General features: G+C 33.8%; 1 protein-coding gene and 1 pseudogene across 1 annotated transcript; one reads left to right on the forward strand and one right to left on the reverse strand.

Annotated features, from left to right (window-relative positions):
- Positions 1-1,631: 1,631 nt before the first annotated feature.
- Positions 1,632-11,287, forward strand: LOC133175327 (nucleoprotein TPR-like; annotated as a pseudogene).
- A 130-nt stretch (positions 11,288-11,417) lies between these two features.
- LOC133175367 (F-box/WD repeat-containing protein 8-like) lies at positions 11,418-17,761 on the reverse strand. Its single transcript, XM_061310461.1, is given in 12 exon segments — positions 11,418-11,616; positions 11,720-11,827; positions 12,440-12,613; positions 12,912-13,039; positions 13,920-14,117; positions 14,416-14,615; positions 14,808-14,980; positions 15,360-15,448; positions 15,792-15,956; positions 16,060-16,164; positions 17,205-17,434; positions 17,437-17,761. Coding segments are annotated over 12 exon segments (1,974 nt in total). The 5' UTR covers positions 17,699-17,761; the 3' UTR covers positions 11,418-11,474.
- Positions 17,762-19,945: the final 2,184 nt, after the last annotated feature.

The raw sequence follows: 19,945 nt of genomic DNA on the forward strand, positions 1-19,945 counted from the left end.
TAGAAAGACATATTTTCTCTATCGTAGAAAAAATATATTCCTTCGCAAAATCAAGGTTGTAAATGCTAGGTACATTACCTGATTTAACATATTAGAAAAATATAGAAAGAAAGTTTCAATAAAAAAGGCAGGCGGGGGAAGGGGGTTCCGGACCCCCTCCCTCCTGGGATTTTCAGTTATATTTTTTTTTTGCTTGTCAAAAACTTCGAGTGTCATATTTTTTTAATTGGTTGGACCCCCCCCCCCCTCGCAAAATTTCCTGGAACCGCGCATTAACCGATTTTCTGCGCTTTTCTCTGATCTTGGTTGTCAGAAATCAAGGCGCATGCGGGGCTTGATAGAAATAGAAAACTTGAAATGATCTAATAGAAAAAAATGAAGGAGAAACGGTTGAAAGAGAAAGCTACTTGATGTGTTTTTCTCTTTGCAAGACAGAGCGTACAAAGTGAGAAAAAAGAAATAGAAAGAGGAATCAAGAATATGAATGGGGATATGTATGCCTGTGACAATTTCATAATAAAAATCTGACAATTTATTAAATATTTATAAGATTATAAGATTTTTAGTGTACATCTTAATATTTTCAACGAAGATTCAAAAATTGAAAAGTTTGTGCTCTGTTATTTTATTTAGATTTAAAAAAAATTAATAAATAGAATTCACATTAAACAACTAAAATTTTCAATTAACGTTTAAAACGTTGTAACAACGTTATGACTTTAATAACGTTATTTTGACGTAACGTCAATGTGTACCAACACCGTGCGCAACGTCTCAATAAAATAATATAAACATCTATTTCGATAATGACTTTTTAAAGGGGGTTCGATCTTATTGCAACAAAAGAAGGGGTAGGGGAGCAACTGCCCTTTCCGTGACTGAGCATTTTACTAAACGGCAAAAACTTAAATTCGGAAAAGGGGAACACCCTCCCGTCTCACCCTAGCTGATCCTACGTGCCTGAATATATTATATTATTGACCCAGCAGCAAATTCACAAGAGGGCGGGTGGGCAGTTTAGGTTTTTTATATCATCTTATGATGTTTGTTTATTTATTTTATTTTATTTTTTTGTTTTTTGTTTGTTTGTTTTTTTCCCTGTCCGAAAATTTCTGAGTTGAATTCTTAAAGTGGCTATGGACAGAGCTTCCCCTCACCCCCAAGCCCCGGGAAAAAAATTCCTGGATCCGCGCATTAGGATGAAAATTACCTCCCCCGAAAAGTAAAAAAAAATTCAAATAATGAAAATTTTGCTCAACATCAAATTAAAATTCTCTCATTTTTCTATCATTTTTTCTTAAATTCATTTATGAGTGAGGATCGTTTTGATGCGATGTTCAAAATTTCCTTTCCGGAAGTTTAACTTGTTTATAGTATTTTTGGCGGGGAAAAATAAATGTATTTTCCCCGCAGATAGATTTATTCCTCGAAGCAAACTAGGTACGTATTTATTGAATTAATTCTGTTATAAGTCGAGTTATGTTTATAAATCACCATTAATAGCAGTACAGAATACGTTCTTCAATTTTAGATTTGAATTCTCTTTATATTGCAAGGAAATTTAGTTTACTGAACATCGAATCTGCAAACTAAAAATTAGAGTATTCCAAGAACATCGGAATATAACAGGCATGGATTCTGATAGTGATGCATCCATCGTCAGTGGAACAACAAAGCACAGTGGCAAAGACTCCCCTGATCTGACAATCAGTTTGTAAGAAAACATTTTGGTTAGCTCAACTGAGCTGAAAGCTCAAGTCAGCTTTACTGGTCACATTCTGTCTGGCGTACGCATCCATCTAAAACGTTTTAACATTTTTTTTTACTTCTTCTCATGAACCACTGGGCCAATGTCAACAAAAACATGCCACACAGTATCCTTGGTAAAAGGGATTCAAGGTTTAAATGAAGAAGCACACCCTCATAAGGGGAGATAATTAAGAATTGGTGAACATGCATTGTGTGGTCACATTTTTTATACATCAAAATTCTTCTCAAGAACCACTGGTTTAGAAGATGAAATTTGTATGATTTCAAGCTTCTTGACATAGTGTAGATTCAATTTTGTTCAAATAATGGCCCTCAAAGGAAGGGGGGGGGGGGCTACAATAGGAGAATCCAAGTTTAACTTGGTTATCTTCTTCTTAAGAACATCAGTGTCATGATTTTGTCATATTCAGATGAAAGCAATCAATTATAATGTAGATTCAAGTTTGTTCAAATCTTGACCTTTAGTGGTAGGGTTGAGTGACAATAGAAGATCAAAGTATTATCAGAGATGTAAATAACAGAGATTTGCAACTCTGTCTTTATAACTTTTATTCACTAAAGATACAAGTAGGTATCTCGAATACCATGGATATATATCAAAGTGATTTGAAAATCCCAACCACTTTCTCTTTTAAGTATTTTACCCTCAATATCTTGAATCCTTGGATATCTCGAAGTTTTTTCTCAGTCCTATTGAGTTTGAGATAATGAGGTTTGACTGTATGTGATAGTCCAAGGAATTCCTCTTTTAGTTGCATATATCCATCTCAAGTTGAATCAATATTAATTTTGTCATATATGGGTGTGTGATTCTTTTAAAATCTTTAAAACTGTGTAGTGGTTATTAAAAGCAAACTAAAAAATTTAAAGTGGTCAATGATCGGAAGTTGGTGATATTTAGGAGTTAACAATATGGAGTCAAAATGTTTGAAATGAATAAAGAGGGAAAAATCTTTTTTAAAAACTTCCTCTGAAAAATAGCAGTGCCAAGGTGACTTAGGTGAGCGTTGTGGCCAATGGGCCATTTGTAATTCTTGTATCATTATTCGTGATCTCTCTTAAAAAAAGTTTAAATGTTAAATTTTAAATTTCATGATTTTGTTATTTGCAGTTTGAATAAAATAGGCAGCGAGAATCCTCAAAATGAAATCAGTGCCTGTGGTGGTATGTAAAAATTAATTTATCACCAAGTGATATTTATTTAAAAATATATATATAGTTTTTTTATAGAAAAGTATAAATGGAAAGATGTACTTAATGCATCAGGAAACCTTGTAACCATGTTAATCACATATGCAGAACCTGAAAAAAAAGATGTACAGAATCTTCATTTCAGTTCAAGGCTAAATCTGTTTAACATGCATAAATGGACTCTGAATTTCCCAAAATTAGCTTGTATCTGGGAGTTTAAGCTCCATTCATTTTGACATAATAAATACCCCATATCCTTCCCACTCTTCAAGCCTTGGGAATGCGAAAGAACTTTTCCATTTTCAGCACTCAAATGTGACAATATGAAATAACCATTGCTATGCCCCTGTACATGTAAAAGCTGTTAGAAGGTTAGAAAATATATTAATTCAACTTTGATAATATGAGCATTTTATCAAACATATAGATTTTGATATTTACAGATGTCAATTCTCCTATAATTCCTGTAGCAAGATCAAAATTTCGTAATGTAATTGACGACCCTGTGTACTGCAGTGTAAGTAAACTTCGAGAGACATGTTAAAAGAGTCAACATGAAAAATTTATATTTTTATAAAATGAAATGATGAAATTTTAAATCCAACTTTTGTTATTAATAATGTAAATTCTTATCGTAATTGTCAATTATCTGAATATTAGCCACTGAAAAAGAAAAAGCAAGCCACAGCTGATGAGGAATCTGACCCGGAATCTTGTTGTTCCCAGTCCATCCTTACAAACTACAAACAGAAGGCTTTTACACAATCTAAATCTTGGGAGGCTCAAGATGGGAATCCTGTTAAAAATCCAGTTGTACAGAACAAAACAAAGAGACAAGAGGATTCCAATCATGTGAAGCAAGTGTGTAGTATGGTATACGACTCTGTTTTGTCATTTTCATTATGATTTTTTTTTTCAAGGAGACGTGTTGTTGGGGAAGTTTTTTTTTTTGGGGGGGGGGGGGGGGGGTATGACAAAAAAAACCTGTAAGCTAAGAGTTCTTCAGTCAGAAATTGAGAATGGAAATATTTTGAATATGAAATAAGAAAATATGGTTTTCAGTTTTGAAAAGTTAGTAGTTTGCATAGGTTTAGAATCTTTGGAGGTAGATGAAATTTAAAATCCAATTTTCTACTAATTTTTCTTTTAATATTTCAGTTAGAAAATGTATTTGTTGTGTCACAGGACTCAGATGTAACAAGAATCAGCTCTACAGACAATAGCCAACAAGAAAATGAAAATCAAAGGTATGAATGTACTGCTATCATTGCATGAGCATCATTTGTTATAAAAGTTAAACAATTGTGAATTCTGATATGAAGTGTCCCAAAAAAAAAAAAAACCCGATCATTACATACACAGTTAGAACATTTACATTTACTGAAATTTTGATTTTGTCTGGAAATATTCATATTTAAATGGATAAATCTCCTACATATATCTATTATATCAAAGATTGCATTCAAAAGAGACAACACTAAAGAAAAGAGTAAGAGAGCAGGAAAAACCCAAACAATCTGAAGAGGAGATATGTGATCTACAGATTTCACAGATGGGAGGATCACAGCTGTTGTTTCCTGATACCCAGAGTTCTACCAAAAGCATGGGTACACCAGCACATTTTATATTTTTTATTTACAACCTAAGGTGAAAGAGCAACATTTTTTTTATTGAAAGGGGTGGGGGAGTTCAAGCAAGTACCCATCAATTGATCTTCTGTTTTTTTTTTTTTGTTGTACATTAGTTGCCTTTGGTCAAGGACAATGATCTACATGTATATCAGGTCATTGTAACATCTAAAGGTCATTAGTCTGATAAATACCAGTACTAATTGCCATTATGGATTATATAAGGTGAATAATATCTCCATTATTTTAAATTATATGTATTATGTTATGGTTCTTATTTTGTGTTCCTTGATGGAGACCATTAACTTTTATAGCTTCGTGTATCTTCGGGAATAATGACTTTAAAGAAAAAATTACTACTTCCTTTTTTTTTTCTTTTGGTAATTGATTAAATTCAGGTTGAAGTAAATTGGATATTCTTTATATCAATTTAAGGGTTTTTTCCCCTGAATTTTTAATCACTAGAGTAAAGTTAAGTGTTAAATTAAATAATATATGAAATGTGGTTTTTAGTAGCTTCAGAATTATTTTTATATCTAATTCAGATCTCAGATTTTTATGATTTTTACTTCAGAGAAGCAAGTAGTCCAATGTTCTCAGACTTCGAGTGGCATGTCAACAGCTTCCAGTAATCTGAACAGTCTGGATAGCATCTTGGTTTGTATTATGTGTTTCAATATTCAAAAACCAAGTTGCAGTAAATAAATGGTAGCAGATTTTCCACAAATTTAACAAGAGCTCACCTGAGTCAATATGGCCCTGCTACTCCTATGTAAAACTTTGATCCCCATCATGGCCCCAGCCTAACCCTGGGGGGTCATGATTTGAATAAACTTTAATCTACATTACCTGAAGATGCTTCGAAATTAATAAGACTAATCATGGCAATGTGTTCTTGAGAAAAAATTAAGACTTTTTACCTATACATGTATATTCCTATTAAAACTTTGAACCCCCATTGTGGCTCCACCTTACTTGGGGGGGGGGGGGTCATTATTTGAACAAACTTGAATCTAATTTTTTTAAATGAAGGGTTCACATAAGTTTCAACTTCTCTGGCCCAGTGGTTCTTGAGGAGAAGATTTTTAAAAGATGCCACCAAATTTTCACTAATCCTTAGTTATCTTTCCTTGAAAAAGGGTGTGACGTATGACCCTTCATTTGAACTTTTAAATCCTCTTCACCCAAAGATGTTTTGTGGCAAGTCTGGTTGAAATTGGCCTAGTGGTTCTGGAGATTAAGTAAAAATGTGAAAAGTTTACAGACAGACAGACAGACAGAATATATACAAAATGTGATCAGAAAAGCTCACTTCAATGAGTTTTCAGCTTAGGTGAGCTAAAAAAAAACCCAATACATCTGAATTAAAAATGAAAATATGTGTTATTTGTAATATATGTGTGACAGTATTATGAATTTTTATCAGATGAACTGATTTTTTTCTTTTTTCAAAGACAAAGGAGCAAATGGAGGAGGCATTCATGAAGATCAGAAAAATCCACACCCAAATTGAAAAGAATATTAGAGACAAAAATGTCACTGAAGAGTGTAGAGGTACATTTGTAAAAATCATCTTGTAAAAAAAATCATTTGTCAGGACTGGACTGCTTAATTAGACAATTTTACAAATAATTACAGGTCAAATGAATTTGTTTCAATGGCCCAATTGTCCATTGATAATGAAGAACTGTTACGTTTAGAAATGGTTACACAAGCAGCTGATTTATATTTATGGTGCTGAAATCAATGTAAAAATCTCTTGATTAACCATCCGCTCACAAATTATTGTTCTTGTGATTTGACGACAAAGAGCCATTTCGCGAAAATAAGTACTCACGAAAAATAAGGAATCTGCAGTACTCATTGCTTTTTAAAGCATTGTAAGATACCCAATCTCACTTATTTGTAGAAAGCTTTGAGAAAAAGTTAGCTGTTGTGCACAAGTCCTTGAAGAACATCAGTGAGAAAATGAGTTATGAAAAGGTTAAAATAACGTTTGATGTGAAGCACTCGGTGAAAACCATTGAATCCAGAAATAAGCTGCGAGAAGAGATGAAGGATCTAACACAGAGGCAGACAACCCTTAAGGAGTTGTTAGTGAAGCAAGCTGAGTTAACAAAATACTTAAAACTAAACACAGGCAACTTAACAGAAAACCAGTCTCAGGAAACAAAAACAAAAAATAAGTCTAGTCCTTTTCCAAGTAAGGTTAATGACTGGATGAACAAAAATCAGGTTCCAAGGAGGAGAGATTCTGTGGAACAGTCCTCCAGTATCCCTAAAACCAGTTCAGTTGAAGAGTGCTCTAGTGGTGTGAAGGCAATTTGGACAGTACCAAAGGAGAGGTCTGAAACAAAAAATGCAGGAAATACTCAGGTAAAATGCTGGTTACTTGAGTTGTCTCCCTTCAAATGTATTTCTGTGTTTTCCTTGCCAAATTTACTGGCTCTAAAGAGAAAAAAAATTACACTGAAGAACTTATAAAAGCCATATGCATCAGTAATTGTATAACTGAATATATATATTGCATCTAGTAGGAATTTAGCTTTAAATAGCTTTAAATAAGATTAGTGAGAGTCACTATCACTTTTGACTCTACTACAATAATAAAACATTATCGAAGAAGGGTTACAATTTGAATATAAAGTCTAAAGAATTTAAAGATTTTTTTTCTCCAGGTTGCACAACCTAAGACGATACCAGCAGTACTATCAAATGCTAAAAGCCTGGAAAAGACTTCAAATGTAAAGCAACCAAATCCTGTACTTTCCAACAAGAAAGTAGAGAGTACCCAGCCACTATCAAGTGAAAATTCTTCTACTGTAATTTATGTGTATCCCAACCCCTCAAACAGCAGTCTTGTATCCAACATGGCAGCAACAAGTACAGGTATAATGTCACAAAAGCAAAGCGCAGTGACAGCATCTACTCCTTCACTCTCTCCAAGTAGTACTAGGACCTCTCCAAGTAGTACAAGGAATGCATCTCAAATGAAGAATTCATCACAAATTTTTCTGAGACCATCAGAGATAATAAAATCACCACCGCTATTCAACCCAGACTCTTTTCTAAGAAAAACTATGAAATCTCCCCCAGTTCAGTCTCAAAATAGATTATCCTTCAGGTCGCCTCCCATATCTCTCCTGAGGTCTATCCAGGATAAGAACATATCCCCCAGCACAGTGTGTTCCAGTGATGTGTTCCCTGTGTCCTGTAAAGAGCTGGGTCGGAGGATCCAGGAAAGGATTGCAAGTCAGAGAGAGGCTGAAACTCAACAGGCATCCCAAATGTTGTCTGCCACTTCAGAAAGAAGAAGTGAAGATTTGTTTTCTGAAAGGAAGGATTTGGATGGAGGGTATAGACAAGAAGCTCAAAAGAAACCTGTTTTAGTTAAAAACCAAGGACAGGCTGAGTCTGGTACCAAATCAAATGCTGCAATCACATGTATAAATCTGGTAAGGCCAAGATAAATAAATAGTGTGTTTCCTATTCCAACTCAAGAAAAAATAGGGTAGGTAGGTAGGGAAAACATTTTATTTTATTTTAACATTTTATTAGTTAAAATTCAACTTTGACAATAAACATGTGTGAAAAACAAAGAGTTCATTTCTTTTTCCTAAAAGGGCGGCTTACTAATGGCATTTCTGTTTAATATGTATAGGATATGCATTTTCCCAAACACCAAAGTGATCGAGATTAGGATTTCTAATCGTGAAAATGGAATTGCTTACTTCCGGAAAGATAACGGCGGATAAATTTTTCAGGGTCGGCTCATATATTTTAGGGTCGGTTGGGGAACCGGAATCACACAATTTATTTATCTAGGCCTAAATGATCTTGATGTCTTTTTTTAAGAATACTTTGGCTTCATTGCCATATTTATAGCTTCATGATACATCTTCATGATTAACCCAGTCTTTGTTTTTGCACAACGATCTTTACCATTTAAAAAGAAAAAAAAATACTTTGCACATTTCTCTAATCTATTCTAGGAAGAAGATGGCAGTGAGTCAAGATACGAAAAGTTTGGAGGCTTAAAATTTCCTCCTCTGAAAACTCTGATAGATTTAGCTGTACTGTTCCCTGCAGAGGATATTCTGACTGTTCAACATTCAGGGAGAGTTTTCACAGCTTCCCTGACTGATCAGGGTTACATTGAGAGCAGAGGTGGGGAAATCTTCCCCACTCCAATGAGGTGGCTCAGTGCTGTGAAGGCAGGGGAGATAATAAAGAAGGCACAGGCATACAGAGAGGTAAATAGAATGTGCTCTTTGTCTTTTTGCAAGACAGAACATATTTGTTCCTTTAAGTAGAAGAGCAATCTCTCTCTCCATCAGTGAAAAATCTGATTACCGGTATTGAAAAGGTGAAAATGCCAGGTGGGCAGCTGCCAAAAGGGTATATCATTTGTCAGGATAAATCCTCCTACAGTTTTCAAGACAGGAAGTTTTGCAGATCAATTGTACATATATCAGACATGAGCATGTCATGGATTTGATAATTTATGACAAAAATACCAGTTGTTGAACTTTGTCATTTTTATGCAAAAAATTGCATATAGGTACATTGTTTGTCTGGATAACTCCTACACTTTTCAAGATAAGAAGGTTTTTAATTTTTGCAGATTAATTGTACATATATCAGAAATGTGTACAGTACTTGAATTTTGTTTTTGATAATTTATGAGAAAAATTCCAGTTGTTGAACATGGTCATTTTTATGACAAATGTATTCTTAGGGTACATCATTTGTCCAGATATCTCCTCCTACAATTATCAAGATAGGAATTTTTTTATTTTGCAGATCAATTGTACATATATCAGAGATGTGCATGGTACTTGATTTTGATTTTTGATCATAATGGGTAAAATACCACATGTTGAACTTGGTCATTTTCATGCAAAATATGTTCATAGCGTACATTGATGTTGTTGGAATGTCACCTCCTACAGTTTTCAGAATAGAATTTTTTTTAATTAATGTGAGAAATATCAGTACTGTTCACACAAAAGAAAATCCAGTCTGCTGTGACATTGACAGCATTCTTGTTGTTTTAAAATCTCGTTTTCACAAATTTATGTAAAATTTTCATTTTCAGGTCATGTATGATGGTCATTCACTAAAAAGTTACGTAGAGGGAGAACATGAGACCTCATTACAAAATATCCAAGGTACAGAAACTTAATTGTTGCAACAAAGTAAATGTTTAATTCTACATGGTGAAATATGTATATTCTATACTTCCTCTTCATTTGCTTCTTTCAGCAAAAACAAAATCCACCGACTATAAAAGCAAGGACATGGCAAATGTTCAAGAAACAGATAATTTAGAATCATCAAAGTAAGTTCAGTAATTATGTTCCCCAAACGAAGTTTGGGAACATATTGTTTTTACTCTGTTTCTTATTATTATTATTATTATTATTCTTTTTTTCTACTTTCTTCTCCGGTACTTTTTTGTCCGGGAGTGTTCTCATAGAACCACTCATCCGATTGACATGAAACCTTTTTAGGGTTAATAGGCATGTTGTGTAGGTGTGTGGAACGAAGGTCATTTTGCGCGCACATGCATGCACGTGCGCGCGCGTGCAATGAGTGAAATGCCTGATATACTTGATGAAGCCGTAACTTTTATATTTCTTGATCAATTGCTTTGAAACTCAAAATATAAAGATATATTAGTAGTCTAGACAAGACAACATGGTCAAATTAGCGTGAACTCACGGGCATGCACGTGCGCTCTTCTCTGATTGGCTGATACAAAAGTCTCAATAATTTCCTTGTTTTTTGACAAAATACTTTGAAATTTAGAATATAAGTATATATTATAAGGTGCTACAACATGTTATATAGGAAATTTCTTGAAAACACGCGCATACAGGTGTGCTGCAAACTGATTGGTTGAAACTTTAAATGTCTTTAACTCCCTTGGTTTTTAACAAAACAGGATGAAATTTACGACATGGATAGGCACATAGAGCTCCTACATTATGATACTATCAAAATTGAATGCAAGGCCATGCATGCGCGTATGCTGAATTTTGATTGGCTAGTACTTAAAGGGTTACATCTCTCTTATTTTTCAATGAAATTCTTTAATATTTAAAACAAATGTATGTATTGTGAGACACTATAAGATAATTAATGTGAAAAATGTAGCTATTAGATTGGCTCATACCCATATGGCTATATCGGAGTAGTTTTCCAATGAAATACCCTAAAAAATAAAGTGTCCATCTATATTACAAAAGTATTGTCTAATTTATTGAAGCTTGTAGGGAATGGGGCATCACAGGGGATTGGGGAGCCGTTTGGGGAACATCTGTAACGGTTCCCGTTACAATTAGCACTAGTTACTAATGATATTATAGTCCTTGGGAATTTTTTCTTAAAATATATAGATTGGTTCACAGTATATAGCACAGAAGAAAGAGCTGTGCATTTTACATATTCATGTATCATATTTTTTAAGACTCATGAATGACGAGGACAAACAGCTTGCTGATCTGCTTTTTCAATGTAAGATTCACTTGCTGGATGAATCGGACCTAATTCCAATGGATGATCTTCCAGAGAATTTCTGGTGCAGTGATTTCAGTAGTGTTCACCTGTCTCGTACTTTCTGGAATCAAGTTAACGACTGGGATGGTTTAGTACAACCTATGTCACAGTACTAAGAAAGTTCATAATGAATAACATACACATATTTATTATATACAAAATATGTATATCACAGCAGAAAAATGAAAGACAATGGTAATTTTTCTAATAAAAGTTTCTGCACTTAAAATTTTTGATTTTGAAGAACACCAAACAGATATTTGAGAAACATTATTAAATATTTAAACAATGTATTTAGTCTTTTATTTGTCACTGTAATTTTGCTCATATTTTGTCATATGGATTCACTAGTGCCATGTTGTAGCTGGAAGCACTAGGCTCATCATAGGTAGACAGACAGATGTCGGGTATCCCCTCAGTCAGCTGGTCCCTAGAGAAATCGTACACCTGTATCCCTCCTCTGTATCTACAACAGTGAAAATAAACAAATGCAAACTAACAATCCTTTTTTCAGATAATATTTACTTAGTATTAAATAGATAATTGACTTAAAATAAATGAATAGTTACTTTCGATGTGTGATGTTCTCATATTCATCAACAACAGGACATTTTGACGATGGTACGTTTCCAACTACAAGTTTGTCTTCAGAAAATTTACAGTGTCTAACAGGGTGTCTGAAAAACAAAAATACATTTACTCATACTTACATTATATATGCAAGATATGATTAATCTACACAGTTATCTCTCAAAAGGGAAACTGACCTATGAATTATTCTCAGCCCAATCAAGAGTAAAATGTTCTGTTAAACATGTAAACAATTTCAAAAATAGTTATATTTGTGGCTTCAAAAAAAACATTTCCATCAGTTATGATTTTGGTTCTTTGTTTTTTTTGCCTTTACTTCAATTCATAGTTAAATTTCACTGAAGTGATATTTCTTAACTAAGCTGTATTCTGTCATTAAAATGACTGTCGGAGTAAAATGGCAATAAAACATAAGGCTGTGTACAGTGGAGAGCAAAATTCTTTTTATTACTGGTAATTGAGTGGAGTTTGAAAGCCATATCGGGGTCATCTAGATTGTAATTTAATTACAATATACAACAGAAGGTGTCAGTTGATGCTTTCACAGAAGTATCAATTTCATTTGAAATTTCATTCGAATGCATAACTTGAAAATAAACTTGCATCAATTAATCTACATTCTGTTATAACACACAGGTACTGAATTTGTTCTAACAATAGACATATTTTGTATTTACAATTTGAACTGTTTATAATACCTGCTGTGAATTTCCCAAAGTTTACGAGCCATGCGGAGGTCCCACACATAAACAAACCCCCCAAATCCTCCAGAGACGACCTTCCAGTCATCCATCTGTACGGACGTTACCTCGTACATGTGCCCAGTAAAGGAAGCTACAGGATTACTGGTTCTGATGTCATAAACACGCACCCTGAAATCAACATACTTGTAATTATCAACCATTTGTAAAAAGAGTCATTTGTAAAATAGAATATGTGCAATTCTAGGTTAAACACATGTATGTATCATGAAATACACGTATTGGTAAAAGTCATTTTTGAAATGGATTTTATTTATTTAAATAATGCTTTGTAAAAATTTCCAAGCATACAGTGATCAGATTTTGGTAAAGTTGTTTGCTATAAGATTTATTATAGCCAAAATATGTGAAATCCTCAAAAGTGCTAATTCATGAGTGCACTAAATAGTCTATACAGAATATATTATACCTCCTATCTACACTGCCAGTAACTATTTGATTGATGGGACTGTTTCGTAAATTCATACATGATATTTCTCTGGTGTGCCCATACAAATCCTGTACCTCCCTCTTCGAATGAATATCATATATCTTTACCTGGAAAAAAAGAATGTTTCTGATGATTATTCATGTACATGTGCACGCACTTCGGCAAACTTATGATACATGTATCAACATCTCCTTCTTGAGTTCAGTTTAACTTCACATCTATAACATAAGTAAAACAAATACCAGGGATAAAGGTCTTGATAATTCAAGTTTTAACTTTGACATCCTGACCCTCAAATCAAGTACCATGTATATTTTAGTTTCTTAACAGTTGTCTTGTGGGGAATCAATAACTTACAGAGTGCACTATGACTTTTAACCTCAAGACCTTCAAGTTTGACCTTCTTTAAAAAAAATATCATTGGTAATAACTTTTACATGAGAGAAGGTAAGCTTTTATTACTAAGGTGCCCTACCTGTTGAAAGGCCTTTCAGTATGTACTATGACTTTTGTCCTAATGACCTTGACCTTGAAGTTTGACTTACTTCTCAAAAAAAATAAATATCGGAAAAACTTCTGAATGAGAGAAGATATAGGCTTTCATAGTTTGTATGTGCCTTACCTGTGGCAAGACCTTTCAGAATGTACTAATTCATGACCTTGACCTACTTTTCAAAAATTTAACTTTAACCATAGCTTTTGCAACTGAAGAGACATTGCTGCCACATTTTTACAAGTAAATTACATCTGATAATACCCTTCCAAATGTGTGATGGTTTTTGATCTCACAATTTTGACCTTGAACTTTAATGTTTTGAGAAACTGCAAACTTTTGCACCAAAATGTATTACTTTAAAATTTTAACAATTTTTTGTATGATGGATGGATAGGACAGTTACAATAGGCCATAAATCACTGCACCCCAACCAATAAGACCCTTAAAACAAGGGGCCACAATTCTTAAAATTTGCTTGATTACCACAATACCTTCTGCTTCAGAGCAACTGCTAGAATATTGCTTTCTTCAGATACATCAATGGCTGATATGTTCAGATCTACAATATTATGTATCTCTGTACACTGTTGATCTGGAGTTTCCATGTTGTATAAAGAGACTTTGAACCATGTGGATATAGCAACATGTGGAGGAGCAGTTGGTGGCTCAAACAACTCAATATGCTGGACCTATATAAGTATGAGAACATGAGATAGATAAACACAGAAAAATAGATTCCCATTCCCCTTCCCAATTCACATTTGGAAGAAAGATAATTGAATGCTAGGATATTTGCATATTTTAATGACCACAAGATTGGGAGACATTTAGTTTTTGGCTTAAATGTACTAGTATTAAATGTCTATCTTTTCACAACTTTTGTACAATAACTAAGGTCATTCTGATTAAAGACCTGGGTCAAGTGCAGATTTTTTTCCCAAAAGCACAATATTTTACAAAATCTAATATTTTGTCTAGTATTCTTACCCACTGTTGAACATCTATTTGTTGTGTTTGGAATAAACCAGATTTCCTACGATGCATATGAACAAATGGCCCAGCAGCTGTAACCATGGTGTCTGACAAATTTGATAAACAGAGGTGAGATATCCGTTTGGAATGGCCGTCAACAAATGTATAACATGGCTGTGTCTGATTTCCCTGAAGTTGCCAAACATCAACATTTCCTGGAGGAAAAAAAAGAATGTTGAACTTGTGGTTGAAATTATTTACAATATGGTACTAACAGTACATATTCAACATATGTATTCATTAATGTCAGACCCCCTAAAGTTATATTCGCATTGTATTTTTCTATGTGTTTCTGTTCAAAATGCCACATAATTCCTCCAACTACCTGAAATTATGCTAAAACAAACCTTGTTGAAACACGGCAGCTACCATGTTTTTGGATGTAGAAACTTTGGTGACAAAATTTGTAATTGTGCCTTCCTCTTCTTCTTCATCGATAATGAGGGATGTGTTAGAAGGCTGCAGTATAAAGTCCTCTTCATTTTCTAGATCCCATACTTTGATATCTCCTTTTGTATACCTAAACAGAAGTAAAGAAATCAACAAAATACAAATATAATTTAAGATAGTACAATCTTACTACATCTTATACATGTTTTTGCACCATATAAGAGTGATTGAAAATTTCAAACTTCAACCACTTCTGACTTGTGCTATTTGCCTGTTTTCCTTCTTCCCAAATAAAAAGGTCCCATATTATCTAGATCAAAATCTCTTCAAATCTATACACTTAATGTCAGTTATGAGGTCTTTATCTTTTACACTAAAAACCACACATAAAATTTTGTCAACAAACAATAAAATATAAACTCCTCCCTCAGTGGAGGTGTTTTGTAAATTTTGGAATATATTGGAGAAGACTGGAGAGGTAAAAAAAAATTGAACATGAAAAACCTTACCCTGCAGCAACAATATTGAGGTAAGAGTGTACAGAACACAAGATTCCACCAGGCAAGTGCTGAAGTTGTCGGACATCTCCTTTTCTCTCCTGTAAGCATCATTTTAATGTTGAATGCTTAATTTATAGCTTTACTCTCTTAACATAAATATAATGAGACTATTTAATTTAATAAACATAATTCCAAATGTTTCTTCATTTACTTCATAAACTATAAAATCACAAGTTTTTGTGGTGTCAAATTTATGTGGTTTGAGGAAAAAAGGTCCGTTTTGTGGGGATTTGATGTCAAGGTTGATAAAGCGTTGAGTTGTCAAACATTTGAAATTTCACCCCACAAAAATTATCAGTAGTGATTTCACAGTAAATTCAAAGGAATTTTAAGACATTGAAGACCCCTCTGATTACCAGGTAAATTCTTTGAGAGTTTTACCTTCCAGTTTGAAAGAATACTTCTTTTCCTGTTGAGATTCTGCCTGACTATGTCTTTCCAATTGACCTTTTCTATAGTAAGGATATCCTCTTCATAGCCAAGATCATGGCAAATCTTACACCACAAAAATTCATCTTCGGCCAGGCTTTTCCAACTCTTGCTGACCTGATGAAGAAAAAAGAAACACCATATCTGAGGATGTTTAACCTTTTTTCTGGGTAATTTTTAGCCAGTTACTAGTAAGGATGTCATTTTATTTCTGACTCACCTGGGCACACCTGCATAAATCTGACATACTGAGATGCTGGAATATTTTGATTCCTACTTCTCTTGGAATGGACAAGTCAAAGAATGGAATCTCATTAATCTCATCCTGAAAAAAATAAAATAACCATGATAACTACAGTTATGTCTATATTATAACTTTGTGACCTCTGAGCCAAATCTACTACATGCAGTTATCGAGTACACTGCTAAAACAAACCCACAAGAATGGCATAGATATTAAAGATAATTACATAGTTCACCTAAATGAATGTAATAACTTAGGAAAAAATCTCAAATCAAATGAACTTTCAATAATACTGTAGAAGCACAAATTTTTTGTTGGGATAAAATTTCATTCATATAAAAAGGTTTCATGAGCATTAAATTTTGTTGTTTCAAAAGTAACCCTATTCAAAATAGTCATATAAAATTTTTTCATATGGGATTTAATTTTGTTGGTAATTGTTAACAACGAAATAATTGAAATTAAATCCCCAATGAATATTTCTGCTTTTACAGTACTCATTACTTAATGAGTACATAACAGTGTTTAATTTACACATCTTGAAAATATGGCATCTGAAGTAAGACTGCAGATGCATCAGCCAGTCAAGTTTAGTCCCAGCCAGACTTACCATTGTATGGGAGTCCTGCTTCATAAACTTAAATGACCATGCAAGCATACACAAAATATAGGTCATATGAATAATAAATGATTGTAAGCATCTCAACATGTATCAAACATGCAAACTTGGACCTTTTAAGGCTTATAGTTATTTGGAAATGGATCTGCTCCAAAAATTCTATCCTTGCCACTAATTTTGAATATATCCATATAGATCAAATCAGAAGTATGACTGGACATTAGCAAGCATCCCAAGATGCATCATTCATGAAAGTTTGTCCCATGCAGAATATGGTTACCTAAGGATGAACCTCTAAAAGATTTCATGACCAGTCCCATAACAAATGATGCACTGCAGCAATCGACAGGGGTATAACAGTCTCTAACCTCATCTCAACTTCTCCAGACACACTTCAATGGTTAGAGGACATTGCAACTTTTCAATGTAGTTAAATTTCTATACTAAACATGAGAAAAAATACATGCACTTTCAGCTGATTATATTAAAACACAGATTTTACCAAGTCCGAAATGAATTTGTCCAAGATTCTTTCTCTGATTTTGTCTGATCCATCATTTACACCATGTTTATTTGAGAATATATCTTTCAGTTTGAATTTCTTGACAGATTTATCATTTAATTGTCGATCTTTATGTCTCTTTAGACACTTTTTATCAACAACTGATTCTTTTTTGCCCGTCTGTTGATTCTCTATCTGAGGATTTTGTCCATCTTTTAACAGATTACAATGTCAAACGGATAATAAGCAACCTCTCGTTTGCTATTCAAACTATCATCACTAGAATTGGAGGCGATAATATTATCGTTAAATTTAATGTTGACGGGGTTTGGTGGTGTTGTCACGTTATGATTTCTAGAACTTGACGCAGAATTCTTCCCCTCATTACTTGTAGTCCCACCGTCCGCGTTTCCTCTAAGTAGATTGCTTTGTTTTCTGTTTACTTCCTCTTTCCATCTCTGTCTGAACACTTCTAAATCCTCTGTATTTGCCATTTGTAATCTCACATATGTTGATGTCTGGGTGGCATTCCTTTTGGCTTTTCAAACGTTGAAAATACGACAGTCGACACTATCCAATGTTTACCTCCAACCGTAAATACTCGGCCGTTTCCTCAAATAATAAACCTCTCTATGAAAATATCCGAGAGATTACGAATGTCTTTATCAAGTGTATGTCGAACCCGATGGTATATTCCCGCCATATTGCCAAAGTCTTTGAATATCCTCAGTAGTTCCTAATCCGTGCAGTCTGCAGAGGGTAATAGTCCTTCTCGCAGTCTTTGAGACCTGCATGAAACAGTAATTGTTGGTTTATAATTCAAAATTACCGGTATATTATCCAAAAGACTTGCATCAAGCTCAACTGAGGATGCCACTTTATGTTCTACCTGTGGATGGACCAAAAGTGTAATTGACAAACATGGTATTCGAAATCAGTATCTTCTACCAACAGATATTGTTACTAAACACATGATATATTCAAATAAGAAAGTGCGATCTCAGTGAACAGGCAGATATTTTTGGAAATATGAATAATTTAAACAATGAATCTATTAGGCAGAAGTTCTCGAATGGGACGTAAAACAATATACAATCAATCAATCAAGGCAGAAGTTAACCCTCTCACTTTCTTGTTTTCATCACCAGTAGAAGAAAAACTACAGGATGCAAATAAATTCAATGACATTTTAAATGTGTAAGAGATGGACATTTTTTAACAGAATAATATGTCATTTTGAAATAAATCCACTAACTGTAACACTTTATTTTAATTGGTCAGGAGCAGATGAAAATGAAGTGGCTTATGAAGAGCATTGCGGAGCTGAAAAGTGCTGCTCTACAGTAGTTAATCCAAGATTATTCTCACTTCTTATTCCCTTAACTCTTATAATTTGACATGTAAGGAGAGAGACGATAAACCCAGAATTACTAAATTCTCTGCAACCATCTGGTGCCACAACTTTCTCATCCTCTAAATGTTACTTCATAATTTTAAGAGTCTAACCTTTGATTGAAGCTCAGTAGATTTGTTGCTGGAAGTTTAAATCACATTTTCGTCAGCTGGTTGCAGGGAATTCCAGGATAACCGAACACCAGGATAACAGTATGACTTTGACTCTCCCCACACACGTCAGAACAGAAAAGCAGGGTTAAGAGTAAGCGGAATCAGCAACTTTCTGATTGATAGTTGTGCAGAGAATTTTTTTATGCCAAAAAAAAAAAAATAATAATAATATTCCAGTTCTTAAAGCCCCTCACTTTTTTTTTTTTAGAAGGATTGTAACTTGGAGCCAAGCTTTTTGGTCTGCTTTCCTTCGTACAAGTTTATAATTGGAAGGAAGCAATTCAAAGTCCCCTGTAAGTTGATTGATTCTGTGATGAAGGGTTTAAGCTGCATAAAAAGTTTCTTTTGCATTTTTTGTCAACCTATGTTGCCTTTTTTAAGAAATTTGGTGTAAGTTTATGGTATATATGCTGAAGGAAAAGTGGACAGTTTCAAGGCCAAAGTATCAGTGTTTGTTTGAGCAGTTTCTTCAGATATTTGAAACGAATGTCATATTAGTACTGTCTGATATATAGTGATGCATGTTTTGCATAAGTTCCTGGGCTAACCTCAAACACCAAAGAATTTCAGACTTGAAGGAAGTGTTGTACATGTGTCAGGAAAAAAACTTGTGTTAAATTGGGAGGGGGAGGTTTGGAATCATAAAGAGAGAAGTGGTTAGATAAAGGGAAAGGAGGAAGATGGTAAGAAAGTTTAGATAATTGAGTGTTAAGGAGAATATAATAACAATCATAGTTCTTCTCCCACTGTAGTGTGTGAGCTAGTTAGGGAATGAACTTAATAGCTACCCAATTTATACAGTATAAACTGGGTGGGGCAGTTTACACTTTATAAACTACAAAGAATTAAATCATTACATTATGAAAGTATAAAGGATATAGCATAAAAATGGAAATTTTATCAAGATTTAGTGATTTGTCCTGAAGAATCAATACATAATTTTTGCAAAGAGTAATTTTAACGATTTTATGAAAATTTGAAACATAATGGTAAGCTACAATGCAGTAGGAACTATTTGAGAAATTTAAATTGCCAAAAATTTCTGCTTATACGGTAGATGATCCATCCATATAAGAACAGATTTTATGGCAGCACTGATGAAACATAAAATGGTATAACACTACGGTAATTTCTGAAACTGAGTCCCTGAAAATTTTATCCATCATATATGATGT

Source organism: Saccostrea echinata, unplaced genomic scaffold, assembly GCF_033153115.1.
Source record: "Saccostrea echinata isolate AGI-Se365-2 ecotype Australia unplaced genomic scaffold, CSIRO_AGI_Sech_v1 ptg000062l, whole genome shotgun sequence".
Lineage (NCBI taxonomy): Eukaryota > Metazoa > Mollusca > Bivalvia > Ostreida > Ostreidae > Saccostrea > Saccostrea echinata.